Source organism: Amphimedon queenslandica, unplaced genomic scaffold, assembly GCF_000090795.2.
Source record: "Amphimedon queenslandica unplaced genomic scaffold, v1.1 AMPQUscaffold_13217, whole genome shotgun sequence".
NCBI classification, from domain to species: Eukaryota; Metazoa; Porifera; class Demospongiae; order Haplosclerida; family Niphatidae; genus Amphimedon; species Amphimedon queenslandica.
The window spans coordinates 80,293-105,669 of record NW_003546547.1 but is presented as its reverse complement, the minus strand read 5'-3'; the positions used below and the strand labels follow the sequence as shown (position 1 = coordinate 105,669).

Here is a 25,377-nt window from a genome sequence, read left to right as displayed (position 1 = left end):
AGGGCTGGCGTTTTTAATTAGCTGGTTGTCATCGCAGCGCCGAGACGTCTCTTCACATTATTATGCTGTGACATGATGGCTGCATACAAGGAGCTTATAGACACAGCATTCCCAGCAGCTCCTAAGAAAACAGCATATATAGGAAAAGGAAAGACTATTAAAAAATCTACTATAACTAGGTTTGTTTTTATAACTTTCTTTACAGCTTTAGCATGAATGTATTTTTCAATTTTAATGTATGACAGCTTGGGGCAAAACAAAAAGCAGAAGAATTTCGTAATGAATGCCAATCAAGACCTACAGCATTTGAAGCAAACAAGAAAATACTTAATGACAGGACAACTGACTATGATTGGTGATGGTCTCTATGAAAAGGAAAGGTGTTCCAGTTGCAACGAGCAGCATCGGATAGCAAGTGTCCTGACAGAGGCATACAGGACTCCTAAGCACTGCACACTCCCAAGCATATTGAGTCGCTGTCCTCCATCTCCAGTGACAGCAAAGAAAGAGAAAAGTAATAGCAATCGTACTACCCCAACGCCAACAGACTTCCATATCGAAGTTAGCAAGACTGCTCCATTTAGCAGAGAATTTTGCCGCAAGATGCTTTGTCAAGAAGAGAATACACTGACTGAGCGCTTGCAGTTTGAAAAGGCATTACTGGAAGAGACAGAAAAGTAAGTTAAAAAAATGATAATAATGGTTCATTATCATGGGAAATCTATTGTAAAGGAAATTTCATAAATTTGAATTAGCCGAATTAAGATATCAGAAAGAACTTGATGAAGAGAAGAAAAGATACGAAACAGCAAAGAAAAGAAGATTGGCACTTCAGACTTTACTCAAGACACTAAATGATATACCAGTAATTTTATGCACATTCAATGATTCACATAATAATGTGAATCATTGAATGTTATGTATATATTATATACATAATGTTTTAATAGGAGACAAAGCCTGTAGAAATAGCACCAAAACAAGAGTCATCTGGAGGAATATTACGTTATAATTATTCAAATGCCTCAAGGAAAGCAGTTCGAATCAAAGACAGCTCTGACGACACCACAGCCTCAGACTCCAATCATACATCAGAGGCTACTTCGTGTCTTTCTAAATATTTGACTTATGCCAGCTCACAGTATTTGACAGCCTCTTCTCGTTCTTACTTAGACACAGACGAGTCTTCCTCAGATGAATCAAGTATAATAGTATTGTGTCTACAAATGGTTTTTATACTGTCATTCTCCTTCAGTTATATTAGTGGGAAATAATTCAGAGATGGACGAAGTTTCAAACAGTTATTTATTGAGTGATCCATCTCAAAATAGACCACCGGTTGGTGAAACATTTGCAAGCAGTACCTCTGAACAAGGACTTGGACACAAGAACATATTTTTGCGTCATAAAAGTGGGACAAAATCCAGTGAAGAGACCAGCAAGCAAATCAGGGAAACTAAAAGTAGCGAGGCAGCAGTGAAAAGTGCACCTACCCTAGTTACATATACATCTGAGAATGTCAATACAGAGGTAATGAGAGAACTTTACTGTCCTCAAATTGTTTTTTAATCAGGCTGAACAAGAAGATTTACAAGTCAATATTCCTGGACAGGCAATGAAAGAGGACATATCTCAAGCATCACAGGTCTCAAATCTAGAGATTAGCAGGATTAGTAGCAAAACAAACATAGCAGCAACAAAAAGTAGTCGCATTGGCAGCAAGACTGATGTTATCGTCAAGAGTAGAAGTAAAACTAATATTCTACGGGCAAACAGTTCCAATTCTAGCAAACGTCAAAAGAGTAAAGAAAAAATCAGTAAAGTGTCAAAGGTAGGTAGATATTGTAATAGTGATGCTAAAATTGCCTTTTAAATTAGGTCAACAGTTCACTTTCTGCAGAAAGACAGATACATGTACATACAAACATACCTTCTCTCATAATTACAGCTCCTTCAACAGCCAGTAACGTAGGACAAAATGAGAGCCATAGTACTACAGAAATGCCATCAAAGGAAAGCATGTATGCATCATCAGAGGAGGAGAGTGTAAGCATGATAGGTCATGTAGCATCAGGCAGTAGCAGCAATGTTTTATCAAAGGACACATCAATAGACATTGTGGCCTCTCAAAAAAGTGAAGAACGAAGCGGAGCTGCCATTAGTGACCAGGATAAATCAGCAGCCAGTGTTATTGATATTGTAGTCTCAGCTGAAGCACCTAATGAAGAAAAAGAAGTTATCGCTCCATCAGCCGAGCCTCAAGAGTCCGAAGTAATAGCTTCGAAATCCTCAGCAGCTCAATCTCAGATTCTACTCAAAGCCAAGAGTCGAACCGTCCAGCCTGCACTGAGCATTGGGACAATGCTAGCAAAGAATATTGTCCAGAAAGCCATGGAAATGGTAATCCAAGAGATTCAGTCTGACGAGCTTCATCAAGCAGAATCCTTTGAGAATACTCAAGCACAAGTTGAAGAGCTACTCACTTGCTCCAGTGAAGAGTACCTGACTATGACAGCAACAGAATTAGTACGTAATGCTATCGCTAAGGTACAAAAGGATCTGGAGAGCGTTGTGTCATCAAGCAATATTAATGCAACAGCTGGTACAGAAGCAACGCCGTCAAAATCTATGTTCTCTTTCATGAAGCTCCCTTCTGTCAAGTCTATACGTAAAATATTCTCGTTCTGAGGATGAGCAAAGAAAGAAAGAATGAATCAGACTAACTATTACATGTAGTTCCATAGGAGTAGTTTAACAATAACAAAACAACAATGACATCATAATAACTAGTAATCTATTATTGTAATGTTGTTGACAGCAAAATGAATGATCAAAAATTAATACATGTAATAATTGTTACAGGGAATAAACACTAGGGGAGATCAATAGAAGAGTTATTTTGCCTTCAGAGTATTTATAACAATAATTAGAGGAGTCTATGGATGGTTAGGATCTAACTGCTATACTGTTCGGGAATTTCTCAGAAAGAATTAACTTCCTTCTTGGATCAGAACTGTCCGATCTCAAAAACGCCACGGCTTCTGAGATGTCACCAGACTGAACGAGAGAGAGCAACCCCATCAGACTACTTATACCGCTAATAGCTTGGCCGATCAATACTATCGGGAGGAGGACTAGGACAACGATTATGTTGACAGGTAAGAGAAGAACGCGAGACAGAGCTTCTAACATGATTGATCCAGTGATATTAGAAACTACTTCTTGACTTGGAAGAGAACTCACGACAATAACAAAACGTCAGAGAGAGAACCGATGGCGAGTTTGAAGGTTGAAGAGACAATTCAATTTTATTGAAGGCTGAGGCTTTATATAATGATATTCATAGGTCATTAATAAAATTCGTGGACATGTGTGGCACGATGTGAGCACGTTCTTATCAGTCACCTGTTAAAATGATGCAACTATTGTATAAAAAATAATAATGCTGAGTTAACACTTCAAACAAAGAATTACCAAGGGTATTTTGCACTTCACCCAGCCTCTTCTTCTAATAATAATAAATTTTAAATGTGCTCATGAAATGATCTATAGGATCAAATAAAATGGTCAACTGCTTCTAGTTTCCTCTCTTCAAAGTATCTATGTCTCTTTGCCGGTTTAGGCCCATCTCCATTAGTCTTTGCTTTTCCAAAAAATAAACTAATTTTAGGACAATTTGCTTTCTGTTCTTCATCTTCGTCATCATCGGGCCTTAGCAAACAAAAAACAACAAGAATCATTACAATAAAGTGATATGTCATATGCACTCACCGACAGTCACACACACACACACACACACACACACACACACACACACACACACACACACACACACACACACACACACACACACACACACACACACAGATATGAACATGTACTGTACCATTTCACTAAGAGTCCATTTGATTCCAGCATCTTACTGGCAGTCGACCAACTGAATCTGACAAGAGTTGGGAATCCAAAAACAGGATCAATACAATCCTTCATCCAATTTATTGTTGTAGTATCTAAACAAAAGTTTGTTAGATGCTTTGTGTGTGTGTGTAGCCTCCTTTATTCTACACTGGTCAATGGTTACATGTACAATGTACTACAGTAACACTCTATTAATGAGGCTACGTGTGCTAATGCCCACGGGTTCATGGACTAATTTAATGCAGAGAAGCCTTTCCAGTAAATAGATTTACTACAAACCAATTTGGCATGTACTTTATTGTATGTGACTGAATGCTTAGCCACACGAACTCTATACTCTACAGCAATTGCTGACAAAAGCTTTACAAAATTCACTATAACGTAATTTTAATTCTAAGCATAGTGTATGTGTGTCTAACCTGATGTATATCCACAACCAAATGATTTACTATAGCAATCATCACCCTCTGTGAACTTCCATTCTGTTAGGCAAGCATCTCTGATAACCTACACATAATAATGATGACTAATACAACCACCTAGCATCAGTCCACCTAGCATCTCATGCAATGTTCATTGCTACACATACATGCAATAGATGATGTTATACGACCACCATGCACCTAGCATGCTACAATCTCATGCAATGTTTATTGAGTGTGTTTACTTTGGCACAAATACTAGCAGCACTGACAATAGGAAATAAACTGTCAGCTTTTTTAGTGACTGTGACCTTCAACTGAGGAAAAATGCTCTCTAGTTTCGACTGGTAAGACTCTGGCTTCCCCACTGTATCTACATATACCTGTAATGATAACTTAGTATAATTATTTTGAATTTGATTATTATGATTATAATGTACAGTATGTGCTATTGGTCAACTTTGGTCCAATTTTAAAAATTCATAAAAATTCCAATTTTGATTGGAATCAACTCAAACTTACTACACAACATAAGTGCATGTATAAAAAAACATGTATTTGTATCAGAAAAAATTGTAAAATGGAGAATTCTCTCCTAGCCAATTCAGATCAAATTGGACCAATCTATTTTTTACAGGGACTTTGGAGCGACTTTAAAAATTTGTAAAAAATTCAAACTTGATTGGAATCATCTCAAAATTTCAACACAACATAAGTACATGTATATGCATCAGAAAAATATTTTAAATGAAAAATTCTCACCTTGCCATTTTTGGCGAAATTTGGCCAAAATCCCTGTACTATAATAGTACAGGGGCTTTGGCCCGATTCTTGAGTAACTTTAAAAATTCATTAAAAATCCAGAATTGATCGGAACCAGCTCAAACTTTTTACGCAGCATAAAAACATTTATATGCATCACAAAAAATTATATAAAAGGAGAATTCTCAAATTTTTATTTTTTGTGAAATTTGACCAAAATCCCTGTACTATAGTACAGGGACTTTGGCCCAATTTTTGAGCAAACTTTAAAAATTCATAAAAAATCCAGAATTAATTGGAATCAGCTCAAACTTTTTATGCAGCATAAGAACATGTATATGCATCACAAAAAATTATAAAAAGGAGAATTCTCAACTTTTCATTTTTTGTGAAATTTGGCCAAAATCCCTGTACCATAACTTTGGCTGAACTTTTGAGTAACAGGAAAAAAATCATAAAAATGGAAAATTTTCTCCTAGCCATATTTTAGCATTAAATATTTTAAATATTGTAGTTGCAATTACATATACGTACTTCAGTGAGTTTGACGCCATCAGAAAGAACCTTCCTAATTAAATCAATAGCAGTATCATGCGAGATTGAATTTAAATTATATTTACTCCTAAAAGTGAAAAATTAATGGTAAGTTTAGGGTGTGAGGGTTAAATTAGATACAAAATGGCACACCTCCTTAGCATGCAATTAGAGAGATAATTTGGCGAGAGAATGCATGCCTTCCAGCCCAACCATTCGTTGCATTCAGTTATTGTATGATAGAGGTCCTCACGCTGTGATACAGAAAGAACTTTAGAGTCTGCAATAAATAAATACAATTAATAAAAGTGGTTCCTTCTGCAAACCAGCAAATTTTAACTTCTCCAGATCCTTAGTCTTTGTTATTGGACAGTAACTGATTCCATACACCATTGGGCCTGTGCAAATAAAAGCATTGCTTGATAATAATACTACTAATAGTATACCTAGCACTGGTCCTCTGCCAGCTTCATCTATTCCCATTAGGCATTCATCTTGACAAGTGATTGTTGGTACTGCCGACTGTAGATTGTGTACACCTAACGGACTATCAATAAATCCACTGACATCAACTACTGAAGACTTCTTTTCTTGAGTTTCTTGACCTTCTGCCATTAATTAAACCGCCCAATATTTTGTTAGTTGTTAAAATATTAAAATGGGATGGGCTTTCTACTTTCTACTGCAAATTATTAATTACTATTGTGAATATTATTACTTAAAAATTACACTATATTAATAATAATAATTATATATGATATAACCACAACAACAACAAAAACAAAAACAACAATTAATAATAATAATAATAATAATAATAATAATAATCAACTAAACTGTCAAGGATCAATATGAAAAGCAGAGAGCGGTGATTTAAAATTTAGATTAAATGTCTGATCATAAAAACGGCTGAAATCTCAAGTTTCAGAGCCTCTTGCTTGCTTTTGCATTCTCTCGTAGAATGACCTGGCACTCTCTAACTGCTGGAGAGATGAAGCTATTATGGTATCTAACTCCTGTGAAGCACCTCCTTCATTCTCCTGAGAGAGAGAGAGAGAGAGAGAGAGAAAGCCAGAATTAAAGAGGGTTTGAGTGTGCAAGTTAACATACATCGTCCATTAGTAAAGGATTAAAAAACGTTCCACCTCCTCCTCCAACCATCTCATCTACATCATCATCGTCATCGTCATCATCGCTTTCACTCTCAGACTCAGAATCACTAGAGGAGCTCGAAGAGGATCCCTGATGCTTACTACAATAAAAGAAAAGGAGAAATGAGTCCTCTCCTAACAGTCCCTTATACTCACCTGTCATATATTTGAGTAAAGGCAGCTGCACTGGCCATGACGTCCTTTGCTACAGGAGTCACTTCAGGTATGACAGGAGGGTGGGGCTCTAGTTCATTGTCTATCCCGTTAGCTATTGGCTGGTCAGCTGACTTCTTCTTAGCCAATTCCATACTAGCACCTGCACATGTACACGTTACATTTAACATGCAGTACATTCTGTACGCTTACCTGGTGAAAGTGACCTACTCCTAACCGATGTACCAGTATTTAATGACGTTTCACTTTGTGCTGAACTATTAAAATAAAAATGATAAATTTATCATAAAATGCTTCATTTAGTGATAAACAAGTATTAATAGATACAGTCACGCTTTTCACACGTTCCTCAATAGTCAATACAGTACCTTCTGAATCTCATTGAGTTTGGTTTACTGGTTGACGTCTCTCGTGCCGGAGTACTGTTAGTGGAGGAACTGGTACGACCTGGAGCTGATGATAGCTCAGGAGGCTAAGATAAATACAACAAAAATAATAAAAATGCATTAGCTAAGAATGCAATACAAATGTATGCAAATGTACTGTACATGTACAATGAATCTCTTTCCCCCCATCTCTCTCTCTCTCTTCTCTACCTTTTGTTGTCGTGATTGAGGACGTTGTGTAGCTTGACCAGTAGCACCTTCAAATGAGTGTAAGTTAGGCTGAAGACTTGTATGGTATGAACTGTAAGAGGTGAGAGAGAGAGGGGGAGAGAGAGAGTGTGTAAAAATTAGTCACACAAACATTCCTTACAAGTTATAAGAGCAGAGGAGTTGTCTCTCTAACTCTGAGAATGATCTCAAATGAAACGATTCAGCATTTGAAGAAACTATCAAGCTCTGCATTGCTCTACACATTAAAAAGAATAAAACACTCAATATTTTTGTGTCCTCACTTTTGATCAGAAGGCAACACATAGAGTTCCTTGTGGTACATTATTTTAATGTCAGGGAGAGAATACACAAGAATGTGTCCTATGGTTGTCATGACAACCAGTGCATTGTTCCAATCTCTGCTGGCACCAATTGGAGCAGCTACAAATAAAAAAGTGAAATTTTACGTCGTACAGTACTTCATAATTTTATTTCTATTTTTTTCCTTACCAGCTACTTTAGCTTTAATCATCCAAGCCTTGCTTATTCTCTCATGAATTAAATTGTTCACTTTCTCTTTGCGTTTTGACCTCATGTTAGGCAGCGATATGATCTACAATGTTCAGAAGCATGTCATAAAACAAGTATATTATAACAAGTGGCTCTACAACATAATATCTTCCCTTTTCTCTTACTTTTATTTGCTCTTGTGTTACTATTACGAGATAGTGCGGTGGCTCCATGTTGGGGCCTAATAATAATTTAAAACGTAGTAATTAATTAAAAGAGTCAGGCAATATAAGCAAGGCTTACTTGGTGCAGCCTTTGCTTCAATTTCAGACGGAGAAGGAACCGGTTGCATGTCATGATCAAGAACAAACAGACCAACTATGGGAGCAGCATGCACCAGACCATAATCCTTGCCTAAAGTGAGAGATAAAAACTAAAAGTACATGTTGTATACGAACAAAGAGACTAAAGTGAATGTAGCTTTACTGGTTTACATATGCATCTCATACAATTCCTCATTATTGAAACATACAACATAGAGCTGGGCGATAGTTTCAAATATATTCACTATCGCGATAGTATAGAAGCTATCGTGATGTGATAGTAGTATTTAAGCTATCGTGATAGTGGATCTAGCCAGCCAGTCTAGGCATGCTCTGTGCTATAACCACATTTTTAGCCATTAAGTGTTATAGTCATGGCAATGGTGTAGCAATTTAAGAGTCATATTTGGTAGAGCTTGGGCATGTTGTAAATGAACAACGATTATGCTTACTAGTTAAACAACACATCAATCAATAATACGTACATAATAATATGCTACATTTATTGCATTGCTGAGTTGTATCATTTTAATTTAAAATTAATAAACTAAACACATAAAAGCTATTATATCGTGATAGTTTCACTATCGGGATAGTTTCACTATCGGGATAGTAATCGAGGCAAATACCGTGATAGTGATTTTATCACTATCGCCCAGCTCTAATACAACATGATATATACTCATACACGTCATCCTGTTACCTGCAGGAAATGCTCTATTGGGTCCAGTGTATTTCATGTCTTTTGTCGGCACTTCAATGGTGTATCGAATGAGTGAAGAACCCATTGTAGACGCTATGACACTTACATGAGGGCCACCGCCTGAAAGCATAATGTGCAAAATTAATATCATTAAAAATGCAATCATGTAGGTGATATTTGCATTTATGTACATGTACATGTTAATTTGATATTACCTGAGATATGAGTCTCAGAAAACAATAGATGACAGACGACCCCTCTCTGCTCAGGAGGTATTGCTACTTGAACCACAGGGCCACCAGAGTCTAAGAATATCTGTCCATCAACCGACTGGGTCCGCCTGTCCTTCAGTGGGGACCTGGCCGAGCTTGGTCTCTTCTCCTCGATGCCGGACTCCAAATTAAAAGAGGCTACAATCTTGCGTCTTTCCTCGGCTATGGCAGTGCTTGAGCGACGGCGGAGGGAGCTACGAAGAGAACGTCTCATGGACTGAACTCGACTGATGTTCCTCGCCTCAACCCCGTCAGAAAGGACTGTTGGATGAACCAGGACGATACACTTTGTAAAGAAATTAGCGACAACAAATCCTTTGTTATTAGCGACGGCAACACTGAAAGAGAGAAGAAAAAAGATGAATTAATGAAAGTGGTTGGATTATATTTGATGGGGAAATGTAAGATTACGTGCGTAACAATGCAAACATAACAAATAAAAACACACAAAAGAAAGTAATAACTTTTAAAATAAAAAATAAACGAAAATCGCCTATAAAATAAACTAATTATAATAATGCTAAAATAAAATGTGTTTGTGCTTAACTCCAATTAGGGTTTCCCACAGGATTTTGGCATAGTGGTCAGCAGCTTCTTGCCAGTGGACTCAAGTTGCTCAAAAATTATGCCTAAGACCCTGTGCTATCGTGCATTTTTCTGATACATACATGTATACATGTACATGTTCTGATGTTGTGTAGAAAGTTTGAGCTGATTCTGATCAAATTTGGATTTTTTATGAATTTTTAAAGTTGCTCCAAATGGTCATATATTAGCTGTAATCAGCTCATGAAGCATGCTTATTACCACACTTACGTGTAGCATGCTTTGTGGGAAACCCTGACTCCAATGCAGTCTGATGTATATCAACACAGACTACATTATAACTTACAGTCCATAGCTGGGCCTGAAAGCTAATGCAGTAACAGGCATGGCTGGCATACACTGGAGACATAGTGAGGGTTGGAAACCGGCAGGTAGTTGTATGAAATCACTTTTACACTCAAGAGGAGCATTGTTCCTGAGCCCACCTCCTCTACCTCTAGTCCTCACTTCCTCGATAAATATATCAGCAACAATGTGCTACAAGGGAGAGGAATGGGTAATTATTAGTAGCATCATCATTCAGTGATGAATAAAGGGAATGAAAGAAAAGGAGAGTATCATATACGTGAATGTGTACACTCAAGCTGTGATATATTAATTTACACTTCAATAAAAGGATATTGTAATGTTACACACCTCAACTCTGACTTCAGCTGGCTCGGGATTGAAAGCAAAAGTGAGTGCCTGGCCTCCTTCTCCTCCGATGCAAAGTTTGAGAGAATACGGACAAAAGTCGATAAATCGGATGGAAAGTCGAGTATCGTCGTCGTAAGGATCGTACGATGAAACCTTTCGATACGGAGGCCACTGGAACTCAGAGAAGGCAGCCTCGTCAAATTCCTCACCATCAGAGTTCTGAAAGATGGAGGAGGTCTTGAGTTCATAGATGAGATCCATGGCAGAACTCGTCGTGTTCCAAAACTTGATAGAACCACTTGCATGACTGAGATAAAGGAGGGAATAGGAGGAGTAACAATTTAATATAATTATATCATATACCGTATGATTATTATATACATGTGGTACAACATATACAATGTATAAGGAATAGGAGGAACAACAAAGTAGAACAAAGGCAATTTGGCAGATATCGTTACAACATCATAACAATCCCAAATTAAAAATCAGGGAATATTATACATCTAGACACTGTACACATATGTAATACAATATAATTACTGTGTGCAAATAAAGTTGAACTGTGTTGACTAATACAATAACAATGCAATTAAAATGCCACAGTAAAGGACCAGTTACAGAGAAACTAGCTGTCCCATTAATAATGTACAATGTACATGTATAGAAGTGTACAACTAAACAAAAGACAACAACTCACAAAGGAACAACAAGCAATTAACAACAAGACAGACAGACTGACATGAAAAAGTGACAGACATGCACCATTTACAGACACACACACACACACACACACATATACATGTACATATAAGATATAGTACATGTACATGTACATATGAAGAGTGTGATCGACACAGTCAATAAATTTGTCAACTGCCAAACAGGATATCAAGCATGCGATTGATAACACTAACATATTAAGAGTACATTCAGTGATATGAATAAAGATATTATCATATCCACTTACCCAGTAACCAGTAGGTCTAGCGTAGGCGGATCAGACACGCGTACAAACCCTCCATTGACTGGCCACGCCTACAATATAAAATATAATAATAAATAATTATAGTGTATTATTCTAATTAATGCCAACAGATAGAACAGTGACTACTCTACACACATTTTTCACTCACTCAATCAGAACACGCACTGTATATGTACATGTACAAACTACACTTGCAATATCCAATTAATAATACAAGCACCCAAACATATGAAAGGAAGCTAGGAATAAGCTAACCACAACTATGGTATAGTGAATGCACATGAAGCAGTAGAGTAGACCTGCAAAATAAATTTATTGCAAATTAAATGGAATAGTTGATAGTCAGTGATACGTGTTGTAGCATAGTACCAAGCCTATACGTAGAATGCTCTCCTCCTTCTTAGTGACTGTCAACATCAATAATGAAACAATTAATTGCCAAATTATTACGGAAAGACTATCTCCCAATGCATTCTGTAGTAACTATACATAGCCAAAACTAATTACTATACTATGGGTATGTGATGAATGCTGACACATAAGAGACAATGGAATTCAAGAGAAAGGGAGTTAAAGCTCACCATTGCGCTGATATAAGTATTGTTGGTAGAAGAATTAGCATTGGCCTCAGAAGCTGCTTCAAATACACTCAAAATGTCTTTGGGACAATTGTCAAATGCTTTAAGACAGGTTACAGGAGAAGAATGGATACTGTGCAAGTATGGTTTTTTAATCATAGGACATCTGAAGTAAAAAGAGGAAATTCACATGAGATAAAGGCTGATTTGTTATTTATGTACTTTGGTGCCTCTAGATCAAAAGCTAGCAATTCCTGTTGACAAAGAACAATCAATGCCTTCCCTCTCTTAGTATCAGGATCTATGTATAAATAAATATACAAGAATTCACATGATTTATAAAAAAAACTCTAAAACATACAAGATACTAAATCAAAGGCTATTTGACTGACCTGTGATTGTGACAAAATCAATGACTCTTGAAGAGAAGTCTAAAGCAACGTGCTCCGTTCCTTGAATGACCGTGACTATATTGTGCTCATCTTTATCCTCAGAGGGCAAGCCACCAGAGAATATGTCAAGAGGATTGCTAGTCGAATTAAGCCACTTAATGCGATCAATAGGCTCACATACTTCACCTTTAAGAAAAGAGAAAGAGAAAAGAATAAGATACATGTACATACACGTATACATGTAATTATTAGAGATGGTCATAACTAACATCAGAATCAGTCTAAATTAATATTTGCAGACATCATTTTAAAGCCAATAAAAAGATACTGTATGCATTGCTTTATACCATATTGTTTGGTGGGTCCTTCTTCTGGGGTGGATGAGTTAATATTCCAATAATAAAGACTGGAGTCTTTATGAGCAGACATGAACTTCTTCCCTTCTCTTTGCCACGACAATGATGTTAATGGCTATTAATATGAGGCAGAAAGAAAGGACATAAACACTGTTCCTCTTTCATTCTCTCTCTCTCTCTCTCTCTCTCTCTCTCTCTCTCTCTCTCTCTCTCAATCTTACTTGTTTTATCTCCTCCATTGTAGTAGGAAAGTTTCTCTCGGGTAGAGGTTGGGTGACATCCCAGAGGACGATGATTCCTTTCTCATATCCAATCAACAGCTTGTTGTGGTTCGCTGGGGAGAGCTCAATGGACGTAACTGATCCAGGGTGAGTCTGAGTGGACTTTTGAATACTGCAAAAAAAGAGAAGAGAAAAATGGAGAAAGATGGAAAATAAAGATATACATTTACACGTAGTTTGTGAGGTTATTCATGACAAACTTAGTAATAGAAAATATCTAGAAAATACAAGCATAAAGAATTTGGCATACGACCCCACATATTCACAATTGAATCACTCAAGGAATTTCACTACACAAACTCCATAGCAGAATAATGAGATCAGAGTAATACCATATAAATGTTGTAGGCTACACACACATACACACAGTGGGGCATTATTCTGTAAGGGAAATTCTAACAATAATAAATAGCTATAATGAAACATATAAACTGATGTTAATTATATTTATATAGTTACAGTGCTGTTGCATTGGCCCAATTGATGGAATCATCCTTGACCATGAAGAGCCTTACATCAAGAACATACACATTACCACTCTCCGTTCCAATGTAAAAGTGTCCGGCTAACTTAGACAGACAAGCAGACGTTATGGTCTTTCCTCTAAAAAATATTTTAAAAATAATTTTAAAACCATGAGACTATATTATGTCATATTTACTCGTCTCTTTCCATGACAAATTCATTTGCAATCTTCAGTGCTGGTAGACCACTTTCCCCTTCCAGCTGCCACAAAAGGAGAGAGTTGTCATCCTGAACTGTCAGATATTGATACTAGAGAGAGAGAGAGAGAAAGAGAGAGATAAGAGGAAAGATAAATGAGATATTATCAGCTACAACACCCACACATATGCTGTAAAAGCAAAGGACATATCTACATTGTACACATACACATATCTCAACATGCCATTACACCCACACCATCATCTACAAAGAGTAATAACTACTCCCTATCTAATCATAAAACATGCAATCGTAAAATATCAATTATTATTAATGTGACACATCTGTATTATTATGAACTACTATAATAAAAACAATAATGATATCAATAGCAAATGAGTATAATAATAATAATAATAATAATGTGCTTCATTATTAACTTAAAATATTATGTACTTTATAATTCTAGCTCTAAGGACTATTGTACATGTATTACTTACCAGTGAGCCAAAGGAGAATATTTTGGTTATGGTCTTCTCTGAACTGGTGCGACCAGCAAATTCCACACCTGGTTGACCATAGCTGTAGGCAATCAAAAATAAGAGAGACAAAGAATAAGAGAGAAAAGGAAAAGATAAACATCATTATGTTTTTTGACACTCCATGCTGCATTATTAAGGCAAAAAGAGAAAGAGAGAGAGAGAGAAGCAATTTCAATTTTTGTTTACATTCTCAGTTCTCCGGTTTCAGTCCCAATGGCTAGCAGTTGACTTTCATCATCAAAGTTAATGGCAGACGGTGACATAGGAAAGCCATGGAATACACTCTAACAGTAGAAATATGAGGAAATGGATCAGGACAAGGTGAGGGAGAGAGAAAAACCACAAATAATATTAATTACTCACAAATATGCTATAATTGCATCAAACTGTGAACATACCAATGATTATTAGTAACACTAATGTGCATCTCCAGTATGCGTATGTGTGTGTGTGGTGTCCAATAAGCAGGTGATCACTGTGTGTGTGTATCAGTTGTTAAGTCCCTTTGAGAATACAAGTTACACAATACACAACTGATGCCAAGGCAAAACACTAAGGTCAGCGTAACTTGAACTCTCTTACACTCAATCCAACAATCCCAGGACTTTAAAAGCAGAGCAGGTGCACCATACGTAATTTTAAAATTGCTATTGTTTGCTAAAAAATGCATTGCTCCACAAACAGGCTCGTGTATTGATTTAGTGACAGCTGGAGGAAATGGGCTACACACACGTAACCCTCTTCTAACATTGTCTGCCACATTGCTACAGGCTTTGATTGCTGTTGCTTAATTACTATAATCACTGGTTCACACTTTCTGTTGTATACAATTCATTGCTTTAGAGGCTCAAAAATATTTGTTTAATAGGGATTCAGAGTCTCGGTGCAGTGCAGAGTTGCATTTCATGATTATAGAATGATTTCTAGCGGAATTTCTCACTTACCTTCCTGAAGGCAAAATGGTCGTGGGAGAGTGGCTCGATCCTAGAGACACCAGAGCCCTTCCGCTTAAAACGAGGCATCCTTTTACTGGATTTCTGCTGCTTGTAGAGAGCTAGGAGGAAGAAAGAAAAGGAGACTGGCAGTGACGGCAAATTTTTTAGAATACCACCGACCGGCCCTGAATAGTGTCCAAGGTTATACGGAAATGCACGGAGAGGGAGTCCATTGAGAATATACGGAAAATTATTTTGTATATTGGGGCGGGGCTAATCAGGTGCAAGCTCAAAAAATTTTAGAACAGCAGGCCAGCCATCTCTATTCTCTCTCTCCCTTAGTCTTTTATTTAAAATTTAAAAAGGACATGAAACCTTTCTTCTCTCGGACGTTGAGCACCATATCTGACGTCGTGACATTCGGTCCAGTGAGGAGGAGACGGACAAACACGAGTAGCACCAACAGCAGCACTGATGGAAGTAGCTTCACTAACAGCGATCGCTACACGCACTCAATGCGTTCAGTGCACACCATGCCACCCCCTCCCTCTCTACCGGTTGGCTCTGTGTCTGAGGAAGTGGGTGGAATAACAGGTTCCTGGTCCATATACCACCATCCTTTCTCACCCTCCCCCGAGGTTTATGATGGTTTGGAGGACGATGTCATCTTTTGCAAGAATAACGTCTGTCGTAGGATAGCCAGGGCGTCAACGCCCAGCCCTCACGCTAGCCTCACGTACACAAGTAGCAGCGAACACGATCCTCAATCGTTTAAACTCAAAGAGATTGAAACGACACCCAATTCTCTCACGTCCTCTGTAACGACCACTATGCATGGAGAGGAGGAGGAGGAGGAGGAGGAAATTGAAGGATATATGTATATATGTACTCGTGGAGCTGACTTTGGACAGACTCTCATATTGAATTGGACTCCCAATAATAGCATGACAAACCACTCCAGAGTACAGACAGGAGATTCTGATCCTTCTCAAGAAGCCTATTCAAAACCTAATCAATTAGAGACTGGAGCCACTAGGGGAGGAGCTTGTAGTAGAGATAGAACTGAGAGAGAGCATGAAAGCTTGTCACTTGATTTAGGTAGAATGGAGTCGATAAGGATACTCTATCGTTACGAGTCTCCTACTGCCGGTATCTCAGGCGGGGAAGTCATCATATACTCTCAGGAGAGAAAGTATTTCATTTTTTCGTTTAAACACAACGGGCTCTACGACTTGATAAAAAAGTTTCGCTCGTGGCGGTACTTCACTTATGTGCACAACAGCGAAGCGAACCAGTACACCTTTACAATCATTAGGCCAAGACTCACTCTCTCCGAACTACACATAGAGGAAGGACTGGTGAGTGGGGTACTGACTGAGACCATGTGGGGTCAGTTGAAGGACCCCGCCGGACGTGTGCTGGATAAAAAATTAGTCTTACAAGTAAAGATTATCAGTTTTGTGACAATTTTAATTTCATATCTTTATCCCAGACCGTATTCTTTCGTGGGGTGGAGACCTCATTGCGTAAAGAAGTCTGGCTTTATCTGTTGGGTGTGGTTGATTTCGATAGCTCAGAGAAAGTGAGGAGGGAGAAGTATGAAGAGAGACAGACAACATACAAGCAACTCAATGAGAAAAGGTAAACCTCTTTGTTTATCTTATCCGCCCACTTACTCTATTAAATTGCTTTTCTATAGAAAGTCTAATCAGTCTTTGTTGTCACATAGCAACGGAGCCACGCCCACAAATAACAAACTGACCCAGATGTTGCAACAGGTTGACAATGATATTAGAAGAACGGACCGTTCACATCCTTTTTATAAAGGAGAAGATAATCCTAATCTTGACAGACTTAGGTAATATATACAAGAAGCTGGTTTGCTTTTTGTTTTTTTTACAAAGTATACTTTCCTCTTTTTTTATCTTGTATAGGCAAATTATTCTAAACTATTTGCTTGAATATCGTAAAGATATAACATACTGTCAAGGTAAAAAGGAAACAGAGAAATAGGGTATTACCATTTTTATCTACTTGTAGGCATGACTGATATATTAGCTCCAATTTTGATGAGTCTCGATAATGATGCCGAGTCATTCTTCTGTTTTACTCGGCTGGTAGAGAGGACGCCATTTTTTACAAAAGCTGGCAAAAGGGTGACACTCCATAGACAACTGGTGAGAAGAGATTATCACAGCTTATCCAATCGAATTCTTTACACGATGCATACATTGTATAGTTGTGATATTATACTCAATTAGGATTACAATTATGCTTTGTTGAAGTACTATGTAGTCTATACATAGTCTCTAATATCTATGGTTGTACTATGTGTGTACTATGTTGAATAGCATAAGTAGATTTATGAGCAGCTTTAAAATTTCATAATAAATCCAAATTGATCAGAATCAACTCAAACTAAGTATACAACATCAAAAAAACATGTATATGCATCAGGAAAAAATATAAAAATGGAGAATTCTTTGCATCTGTATTGATTCAGTATTACTACGCTTTGATGACACAATTTTAATAAAAACATTCTGTTAAGCCTCAATTACAATTACTTTATGTAATTTGTAATTATAATTGAGCCTCTAATTACAAGTACGTGTACATGTACAACCGTACATGTATGATTGTAATTGACCCCAGATCTGAGTGATAGTTGCAATGTGTCAATTTATCTTCTTTTTAGGTTCTGCTCAGTAGCCTTCTCTCTCTCCTCCTTCCTTGGTTCTTCTTTTATCTCTCAGACATTGAGGAAGGCCTCTCACTCCTCTTTGCTCACAGATGGCTACTGATAAGCTTCAAGAGAGAGTTCAAAATGGAGGACACCCTCCTCCTCTGGGAGGCCTGTTGGACAAACTACAGTACCAACTCCTTCCACCTCTTTCTATGCATTGCTATCATGGCCATATATGGTCAAAAAGCACTTGACGAGGACATGACACTCAACGAACTAACTGTGTATTTTAACGGACTTGCAAACATGATGCCAGTTGATATCGTTCTCTCACAGGCGAGAGGGTACCTCTATCAGTTCTCAAAGTGTCCCGAGGTCCCTTGTGTCCTTCGGTGTATAATGCCCGACAGTTACTGGGAGACGAGTACTAGTCGTGTTATCTGTGAGGGGTCTGGGACGTGTTGTAAAGGGGAGGAGTCACGTCTGTTACATATATTTTAAGGAACTTCTCCTATTATCTAGTTCATTTTAATTTGTCGGTTTTTTTTCACATGTTATCATTTTCAAACCCTCGGGAATACATAATTGATCAATCACTTGGAAATTGTAATCATTATTATTATTATGATAGCCTTTACTGTTATTATTATTATAACTGAATGTCGTCTATTAATTTGTATTGTTTGTATAATAATAATAATAATCATTATTTTCATTGAAAGTTAATAAATAATAATATAAAGATCTGGGAGGAGTTATACTTTTTGATAATAATAATAATAATAATATACAATTTTTAAATCAGAAATACTGCCATTTTCCTAATATAACGTCTTTGATAGCTTCTACAAATTGAGCTGGCACCCAATACAGCCAGTACCTAGAGTTCTCTGTTGGGCCTAATTGTAATGCCTATTGTATGTGCATGTACATCATTATTATACCACAAATTGATTAAAATAGTATAGCCCAATTAGCAACTAATGGTGCTACTGAAACTAGCACCATAGAAATGGGATGGATTAATACAATACACAATATAATGTATAGCATACCAGGCATTTAGCTCAGTTATATAATAACTAATTGGGGAGACTAATCAGGGCCTACTGCTTACCATTATATGATATTCCTCTTGTCCTTTGATTGGTTCAGATATTACTTTTCTAATGGATCCAAGTGGTACTTTATCAGTCCTCTCTATAACAAGAGTGAGGATGAACAGTAAATAATTATTATACAAACACACATTTGGTGGATATTTATTTTGAAAGGGAATTAAAGTCCACAAATGCCACAAAAATTAAGAATGACATACTGCAATCAAGTAAGTCATCTTTGCAATATTCAATAATTTGTCCCAAATAGTGTCAAGAACACATCGATGTGCAATAAAAAAACAGGAACCGGCCCCATGGCTATCCATCAAATACCTTTTGTTCCAATCCAAAGCTGCTCCAGCTCAAGTTTAAAATGTAGTCTAACTTTGGCACCGTATTTGTTGCAAAGTCCAGATATAGGGGAAGGAGGGAGTGGATCGTTGCTGTGCTTGATACCTGGGTATACATCGTCAGGCTTGCCTTTATCAAGAATCTTTTTGTGTTGAGTTTGCTCTGAGAGTGATTCCTTTACAGAGTCTAATGAAGATAACGGATCAAGAAAAGCAAAATGACACTACACCATACCTGTTTCTTCCGAAGCACTTTGTTTTAGCTCTGCAGGGTCAGGAGGGCTAACTGCTATTACGTCAGTAATGGTAGACCCAATTACCATTATCTTTATCCCCGGGACTATCTTAGCTTCTTTTAGAGTTGAGACATCTTTTAAATTACCTATATATACATAACAGTTATTTTACTTGTGCATTAGGTCGTATCATTATTAGTAGGTTATTTTTTAACCCTCAGGTATTATAAAGGATTAATTTTAATGATCAGCCATATTCACCTTTGTACATGAGTTTCATCATTCCTGGAGGTATACCTACAGTAGATACAGTCAATAACTAGGTTCATAAAGTGCCTCAATACCTGTTAACGAGTGCAAGTGTGTCTTGAGTGCTCCAATTGTTTTATTTTCTGAAAAATCAATATTGTACACTTCCTTTTTCCACACGGCTCTGAAACTTATGGCACCTAAATTTCAGACAAAATCAACCACAAGGTTTCATTGTAAAACACAACTTACCATTGGTGGACTCTCCTCCAGCTTCTCCCTCATCACCATTCCTAGCCTCGGCCATTTTGGGAGGTGGCTAGGCAAACTGCGCATGCGCAAACTAACCTTTCTGAAAATTAATCGCGCCAACTGTGCTACTGCGCATGCGCAGATCGTCGGTAAATTGAATAAAAATAAATAAAAAATTTTAAATGTTATGGCGGGCGCCGCGTGAGCAATCAGGATCACGCATTCCAACGAGAACTTGATTGGAAAGGTTTTTTGAAAGATACTACAACAAGAAAAGAGAGAAGAAAGGCAAGAAAAGGACTTTTCCTGTAGAAATAAGCAGTTAAAATCAGTGATCAATATAGAAGTGACTCCTAAATGGACGAAATGTCTTGTCACGCCGTTACATCATTCATGGACCTGCCGGACGAGGTCCTTGCTCACATACTTAGCTACCTACCTCTCCTTGACCTGTACAACACAAGACTGGTGAGCAAGGGGTAGAGTAATCATTGTGTGTTGTAGCTTGTTACATATTGATTGGCAATAATCAAGAGGGCTTGAGGCCTCCACATGTCCAGCTACGCCTTCTTTCTCTCGCACGACGCTCTCTCACCCTTTGAATTATTCACATGCCTTCTAATAGCTATCTCTCTTCAAGCCACTTACATACAGCATAGCACTATCTATTTTGTGTAGAGCATGTTTTTTGTTTACATGTAGGTATCTGCTAGGCTCTGTGATCTGGTTGAAGACAGTAGATACTCTCACACGCTCTGGGCCTCTGCCTGTCTTGAGTCAACTACATGGCCTTCTTACAGGAACTTGTCTATAATTGAAAGGTAGTGCCTTGCCTACATGTTTGCATGCATGTTCAATGAAGTTGTGGTATTGCCTAACCTCAAAGTCACAAACCACTTTCTCTTACTTTTTACATTTTTAGAGCTGCTAGGCATGGCAACATTGAAGCACTCATCAAACTAGCTGTTGCTTACCTTTACAGCCAAGGAGGTAAGAGAGGAGAGAGGGAGAAGGGGCGAGATGAAATTATACTAATACATTATCTCGTTTAGTCCCTGATGGCCCTGGCAAAGGAACAATCAATGCTTTTAATGGACAAAAGGCATCAAACTATCTAAAGAGAGCCGAATCACTCGTAACTCACAGGCAACCATTCTCTTGGGTCTTTATACGACCTCCTTTTGCTACAACCTGTGTCTGCTGTAAAGCATGCGTTTGTCATAATATGAAAAACCACTGCATCTCTCCTAATAAGGTAAAAAGAGAAAGAAAGAGAAATAGGAGAGAGAGAGAGAGAAAAGAATGCCTAGATAGTGTGGTCAAGTTACTAACAGATTATATAATTGTTCATGAATACACTATGTGGCTATGATGATCTTACATCTTTACACTATAACACAACGTCACATTTATAGCTTCTTTGACCTAAAATGTGTATCTCTTGCTCTATGTGGCTATGTGTGGCAGATGTCAAAAGCTGTTAAATATAGGTTGTCAATAATCACCTAGTGTGAACGAGTGCAAAACAATATTTTGTTTATTGGTTGTCATGGCAAGTTTTTTGAACTGCAAATAATCAGTTAGAGACTGTGAATGGATGGTGCTTATAGTTCCAATGGCTTCATGAGGGCATTGGGTGCAGATGGCAGTTTCTTGTTCCCCTATGGGGGCAGCTCTTGGGATTCACCTTAGATAAACAATTTTGTTAAGCAAGATCTCAATGATTATAACTGTCATCAATAATAATATTCATGACCATGATTTCCCATGCCTGCCATACACATGCACCTGATGTCTCATAACTTGTTTATCTTTTTTACCAGGAACTGATACCCAGTCTTTTTTATGTGGTTGGCAAAGCTATGAGTCACTATGAGGTAATTGACCTTTCTCTACCTGTATTGACAGCATGTGCACCCATTATATATCTGCATAGAATCATGAAGTTGAAGAGAGAAGACAAGCATACCAGTGGTTCAAGCAAGGCTCATTACATGGCTGTCCTTACAGCAGCTTTGAGAACTGGAAAACAGAGCAGTGCTTTCAGGTACTCAGAGCATGAATGACTTAACTTGTTATGATAAACACTCATTATCATCTATACAATAGGATGAGGTGCAATCTGTTAGACAATTGAGAAAGATAGTCACCTCAAGAGACACCTGTATTGATGCACAGGTAAGTAAATATAATGTAGCTTTGTCTTACTTTCCTGCATATAAAGCTTAAGAGTGTCCCCCATAAATAAAGCCCAGAACACACACACACACACACATATCCATTTACCTTTTAATTGATAGTGTATTAGTGTTACATTACATTAAAGTCCTTATACAGTAATGTGTCAGCTTTTATCTCCCTAATTCTCATTTACATGTATGCCTATATTATGTCTTGTACATTATGTGTAGTTTGAATTGGGTAAGTTGTATGCTAAAGGGAAGTTTGGAGGAATCACAAGGTTTCATGCTTACCAGTACGTACAACAGGTACAATAAAATTATAGCATACAGTGTACATTGTACTTAATTTTCATTGTTTACTAAAAGATTGTGAGATCCTCACCTAGTCTGCTCTCTGCTTCAATCTATGATGCTCAGCCAGATGTCAATGAGGAAATGGTGTAAGTAATATCATGTGTCTCTCTCCTTTCCCCTCTACTGCACCTGTGTTTACAATGACTAGTACAATCAAAATACCTGGGAATAAAATATTAATATTATTTCTCACTTACTCAGTTTCATTCTTCTTGATTGGATTGTTGAAGTAGCCGAGATGAAGTCCTTCTCCACCAAGACCCTCCATCTTGCCATCAGCCTCATACAGCGCTACATGGTTGCTAGGAAATTGAAACGTTCGCGTCTCCAACTCCTCGGAGTGACTGCTCTGCTCCTAGCAGCAAGGTAAAGAAAGAGAGTCAACTGTCAAGTTGATGTTACATAATTTCATCTAATTTATTAATAGGTGGACAGCTGTGCCTATTATTACTATCAGAGAGGCTGCTTGGCTTACTGATAACACATACAGATATGATGAGGTTGTGTGTATGATGGGTGAGATTGTATCAACACTACATGGAGAGATTCAAGTATGTTTATACTAATTACTAACATGCACCAATGATAGAGTAAATTATTATCATAGCTAAATTTATTTTGGATGGGCATAGTGTAAGCTTTCAGGAGAGAGCAGATGGAGGGATAGAGATAATAATTGTACTCATTTTTCATTTAGCTTACTCACGATGTACATGTACATGTGCATGTACATGTACCATATGATTTACATGTACTCTCTTTTCTAATCATAGAAGCCTACAGTTCCTGATTACTTGGAAATGTTTGAACTATTGGTCAACGCTGATAAGAAAAGTTCCTGCCTTGCAGCTTATGTCTCTGAAAGTGCTGTACTCTTTCCTGACTTTGGAAGGTAATTTAATACTAATAGTCAAATACTGATTCACATTATGCATTCTTGTAGGTATACTGCTGCACAGATAGCTGCTGGGTGCCTCCTATTAGCCAGGGTACTCCTAGAGCAAGGTAATTAGCTACATCTGTATCAACAACATTGTATTTTAATAATAACTTTCAATTTGGTTTACTTTCATTCTCTCCTTAGAATTGCCATGGCCCAGTGCACTGGTCGAGGCCACTGGTTTAACGGTCCCTGATTTATACCACTGTACTTCACTACTTTATTCTAAATGGTAATGAGAGAGAGAGAGTGTAGGATAAGAGAGAGAATACATGTATCCTATACACTTTACTATTAAATAATCTTTATTATAGCTTGACTGATGATGGTGTTGTTACTGATTACAGAGGAGTCAAGCTATGTGCCATTAAAACAAGGTAACACAATTAAATACAATTAGTTAAATTATTATTAATACTCTCTTGTTATAGATACAGTGATGAAAGATTCCTGTGCATCAGCGAAATGGAGGTAGAGAAACAAACAGATTATTTATTAGTATGTCATCCTCTCTCTTTCTCTCCTTATAGTTCATGAATTATTACATGATGAAAGACAAATTAGGTGTGAGGCCGTATTACCAGAGACGCTCGTCAAACTCTTCACTTTTAAAGTACAGAGAACTCGTGTCTCAGAGTTTTGTTGAGGAATTTGACGCCCAATCACTTTCTGATGTCTCGTTTGTGACCTCTCCCCTCCCTCCTATAGTCCCTTCTTCTGCTGATGGTTATTCTCCTCGTGCATCCATTGACTCCTTTGTACCATCACCCATCATTTTTGAAGATTCAAATTCCTGTTCCTCTCCTTCTCCCTCCTCCTCCTCCTCTTCCTCCTCTCCAACCTGCGAGAGACAAGAGAGACCAGTACATTCTATCAAGAAAGAGAGACGAAAGAAAAAGGAGAGAAGACACTCGAGTAACAAGCTCCTCTCCTCTAGCCTTCCTCTTCTTCCTGGTATAGAGCCGCTGGTTATTTCTGAGGAAACCGTCGGTTTTAATTCCTCTTTGATGGTCACCCAGAGAAATGTTCACACTCCTCCAACCTCAAGACGAAAGTCTCTCCTCCAGCATTGGAACTCTACCATTAAGGCCTCGTCGAATCATGGACACTCTCCAATTAAAGCCAACCCAGTAAGGAAAGGGCAGAGAAGACCGTTGAGCTCCTTAGCAAGTAGTCACTGCTCATTATCAAATGTGTCTCCTGTTTGCAATCATGAGGAAGGGGAGGCAGAGATGAATGAGAGAGGACTAGAGCCACCTCATGTGCCCAGACCAGCCAGCAGCAGAGAGGAAAGGGAGGATGGAGAGAGATCAGTGCACAATCATCAGCACAAGGCACTCCAAGTGGAGAAGAGAGCATTCTCTGATCAGAATCTACTACTAACTCACAATAAAAGGCATCGTAGCTTTAAGAGTAATAATTGTATGTGAACTTCAATTGTCCTCATAGAGTCTGCACCCACTCAATATAACACGGTATTCTGAATATTATTTTAATTCTGAGCATGAGCTTATTAATGTATTACATTTTGGACTATTTATTAATTCATTTCTGTCTATGGAACTTATTGTATCATACATGTGTATGTGTGTGTAGTTTGTACTATAATAATAATAATAATAATGATAGTTAATGTTGTGTATAATAATAATGATGTTTGATGATAATTCTTCTCCTTGTATCAT

General features: G+C 37.7%; 6 protein-coding genes across 6 annotated transcripts; 3 read left to right on the top strand and 3 right to left on the bottom strand.

Moving 5' to 3' along the window:
- Positions 1–17: 17 nt before the first annotated feature.
- LOC109584346 (uncharacterized) lies at positions 18–2,837 on the top strand. Its single transcript, XM_020000048.1, has 7 exons — positions 18–179; positions 246–677; positions 733–865; positions 951–1,203; positions 1,256–1,530; positions 1,574–1,831; positions 1,879–2,837. The coding sequence occupies exons 1-7, from the start codon at positions 73–75 to the stop codon at positions 2,686–2,688; spliced, it is 2,268 nt and encodes a 755-aa protein (XP_019855607.1). The 5' UTR covers positions 18–72; the 3' UTR covers positions 2,689–2,837.
- On the bottom strand, positions 2,804–6,308 carry LOC100637803 (ribonuclease H2 subunit A-like). Its single transcript, XM_003388672.3, has 8 exons — positions 6,083–6,308; positions 5,963–6,034; positions 5,790–5,916; positions 5,637–5,724; positions 4,586–4,723; positions 4,338–4,425; positions 3,887–4,010; positions 2,804–3,711 (listed from the first exon to the last, which is right to left on the bottom strand). Exons 1-8 carry the CDS (start codon positions 6,249–6,251, stop codon positions 3,555–3,557), a joined length of 963 nt encoding a protein of 320 aa, XP_003388720.1. The 5' UTR covers positions 6,252–6,308; the 3' UTR covers positions 2,804–3,554.
- Positions 6,309–6,334: 26 nt separating this feature from the next.
- Positions 6,335–15,546, bottom strand: LOC100637679 (lethal(2) giant larvae protein homolog 2-like). The gene is made up of 26 exons (XM_020000044.1): positions 15,352–15,546; positions 14,594–14,691; positions 14,366–14,447; positions 13,864–13,976; positions 13,662–13,805; positions 13,143–13,314; positions 12,913–13,036; positions 12,566–12,751; positions 12,396–12,474; positions 12,177–12,339; positions 11,578–11,645; positions 10,608–10,914; positions 10,258–10,448; positions 9,309–9,703; positions 9,094–9,213; positions 8,371–8,481; positions 8,253–8,308; positions 8,068–8,170; positions 7,860–7,998; positions 7,718–7,813; positions 7,558–7,648; positions 7,330–7,433; positions 7,154–7,218; positions 6,944–7,103; positions 6,747–6,888; positions 6,335–6,676 (listed from the first exon to the last, which is right to left on the bottom strand). Exons 1-26 carry the CDS (start codon positions 15,427–15,429, stop codon positions 6,554–6,556), a joined length of 3,510 nt encoding a protein of 1,169 aa, XP_019855603.1. The 5' UTR covers positions 15,430–15,546; the 3' UTR covers positions 6,335–6,553.
- A 49-nt stretch (positions 15,547–15,595) lies between these two features.
- LOC100637553 (TBC1 domain family member 16-like) lies at positions 15,596–18,610 on the top strand. Its single transcript, XM_011407505.2, has 6 exons — positions 15,596–16,784; positions 16,835–16,983; positions 17,042–17,200; positions 17,277–17,332; positions 17,383–17,519; positions 18,041–18,610. The coding sequence occupies exons 1-6, from the start codon at positions 15,711–15,713 to the stop codon at positions 18,527–18,529; spliced, it is 2,064 nt and encodes a 687-aa protein (XP_011405807.2). The 5' UTR covers positions 15,596–15,710; the 3' UTR covers positions 18,530–18,610.
- Positions 18,611–18,688: 78 nt separating this feature from the next.
- Positions 18,689–20,324, bottom strand: LOC100636039 (ubiquitin domain-containing protein UBFD1-like). The gene is made up of 7 exons (XM_003388658.3): positions 20,216–20,324; positions 20,059–20,163; positions 19,976–20,011; positions 19,714–19,860; positions 19,462–19,665; positions 19,146–19,228; positions 18,689–18,940 (listed from the first exon to the last, which is right to left on the bottom strand). Exons 1-7 carry the CDS (start codon positions 20,268–20,270, stop codon positions 18,830–18,832), a joined length of 741 nt encoding a protein of 246 aa, XP_003388706.1. The 5' UTR covers positions 20,271–20,324; the 3' UTR covers positions 18,689–18,829.
- An 83-nt stretch (positions 20,325–20,407) lies between these two features.
- On the top strand, positions 20,408–25,377 carry LOC109584344 (cyclin-F-like). Its single transcript, XM_020000047.1, has 17 exons — positions 20,408–20,683; positions 20,918–21,036; positions 21,138–21,205; positions 21,268–21,470; positions 22,039–22,092; positions 22,152–22,262; positions 22,325–22,393; positions 22,627–22,704; positions 22,765–22,838; positions 22,954–23,118; positions 23,180–23,303; positions 23,526–23,644; positions 23,696–23,757; positions 23,837–23,924; positions 24,007–24,069; positions 24,124–24,163; positions 24,223–25,377. The coding sequence occupies exons 1-17, from the start codon at positions 20,573–20,575 to the stop codon at positions 25,120–25,122; spliced, it is 2,448 nt and encodes an 815-aa protein (XP_019855606.1). The 5' UTR covers positions 20,408–20,572; the 3' UTR covers positions 25,123–25,377.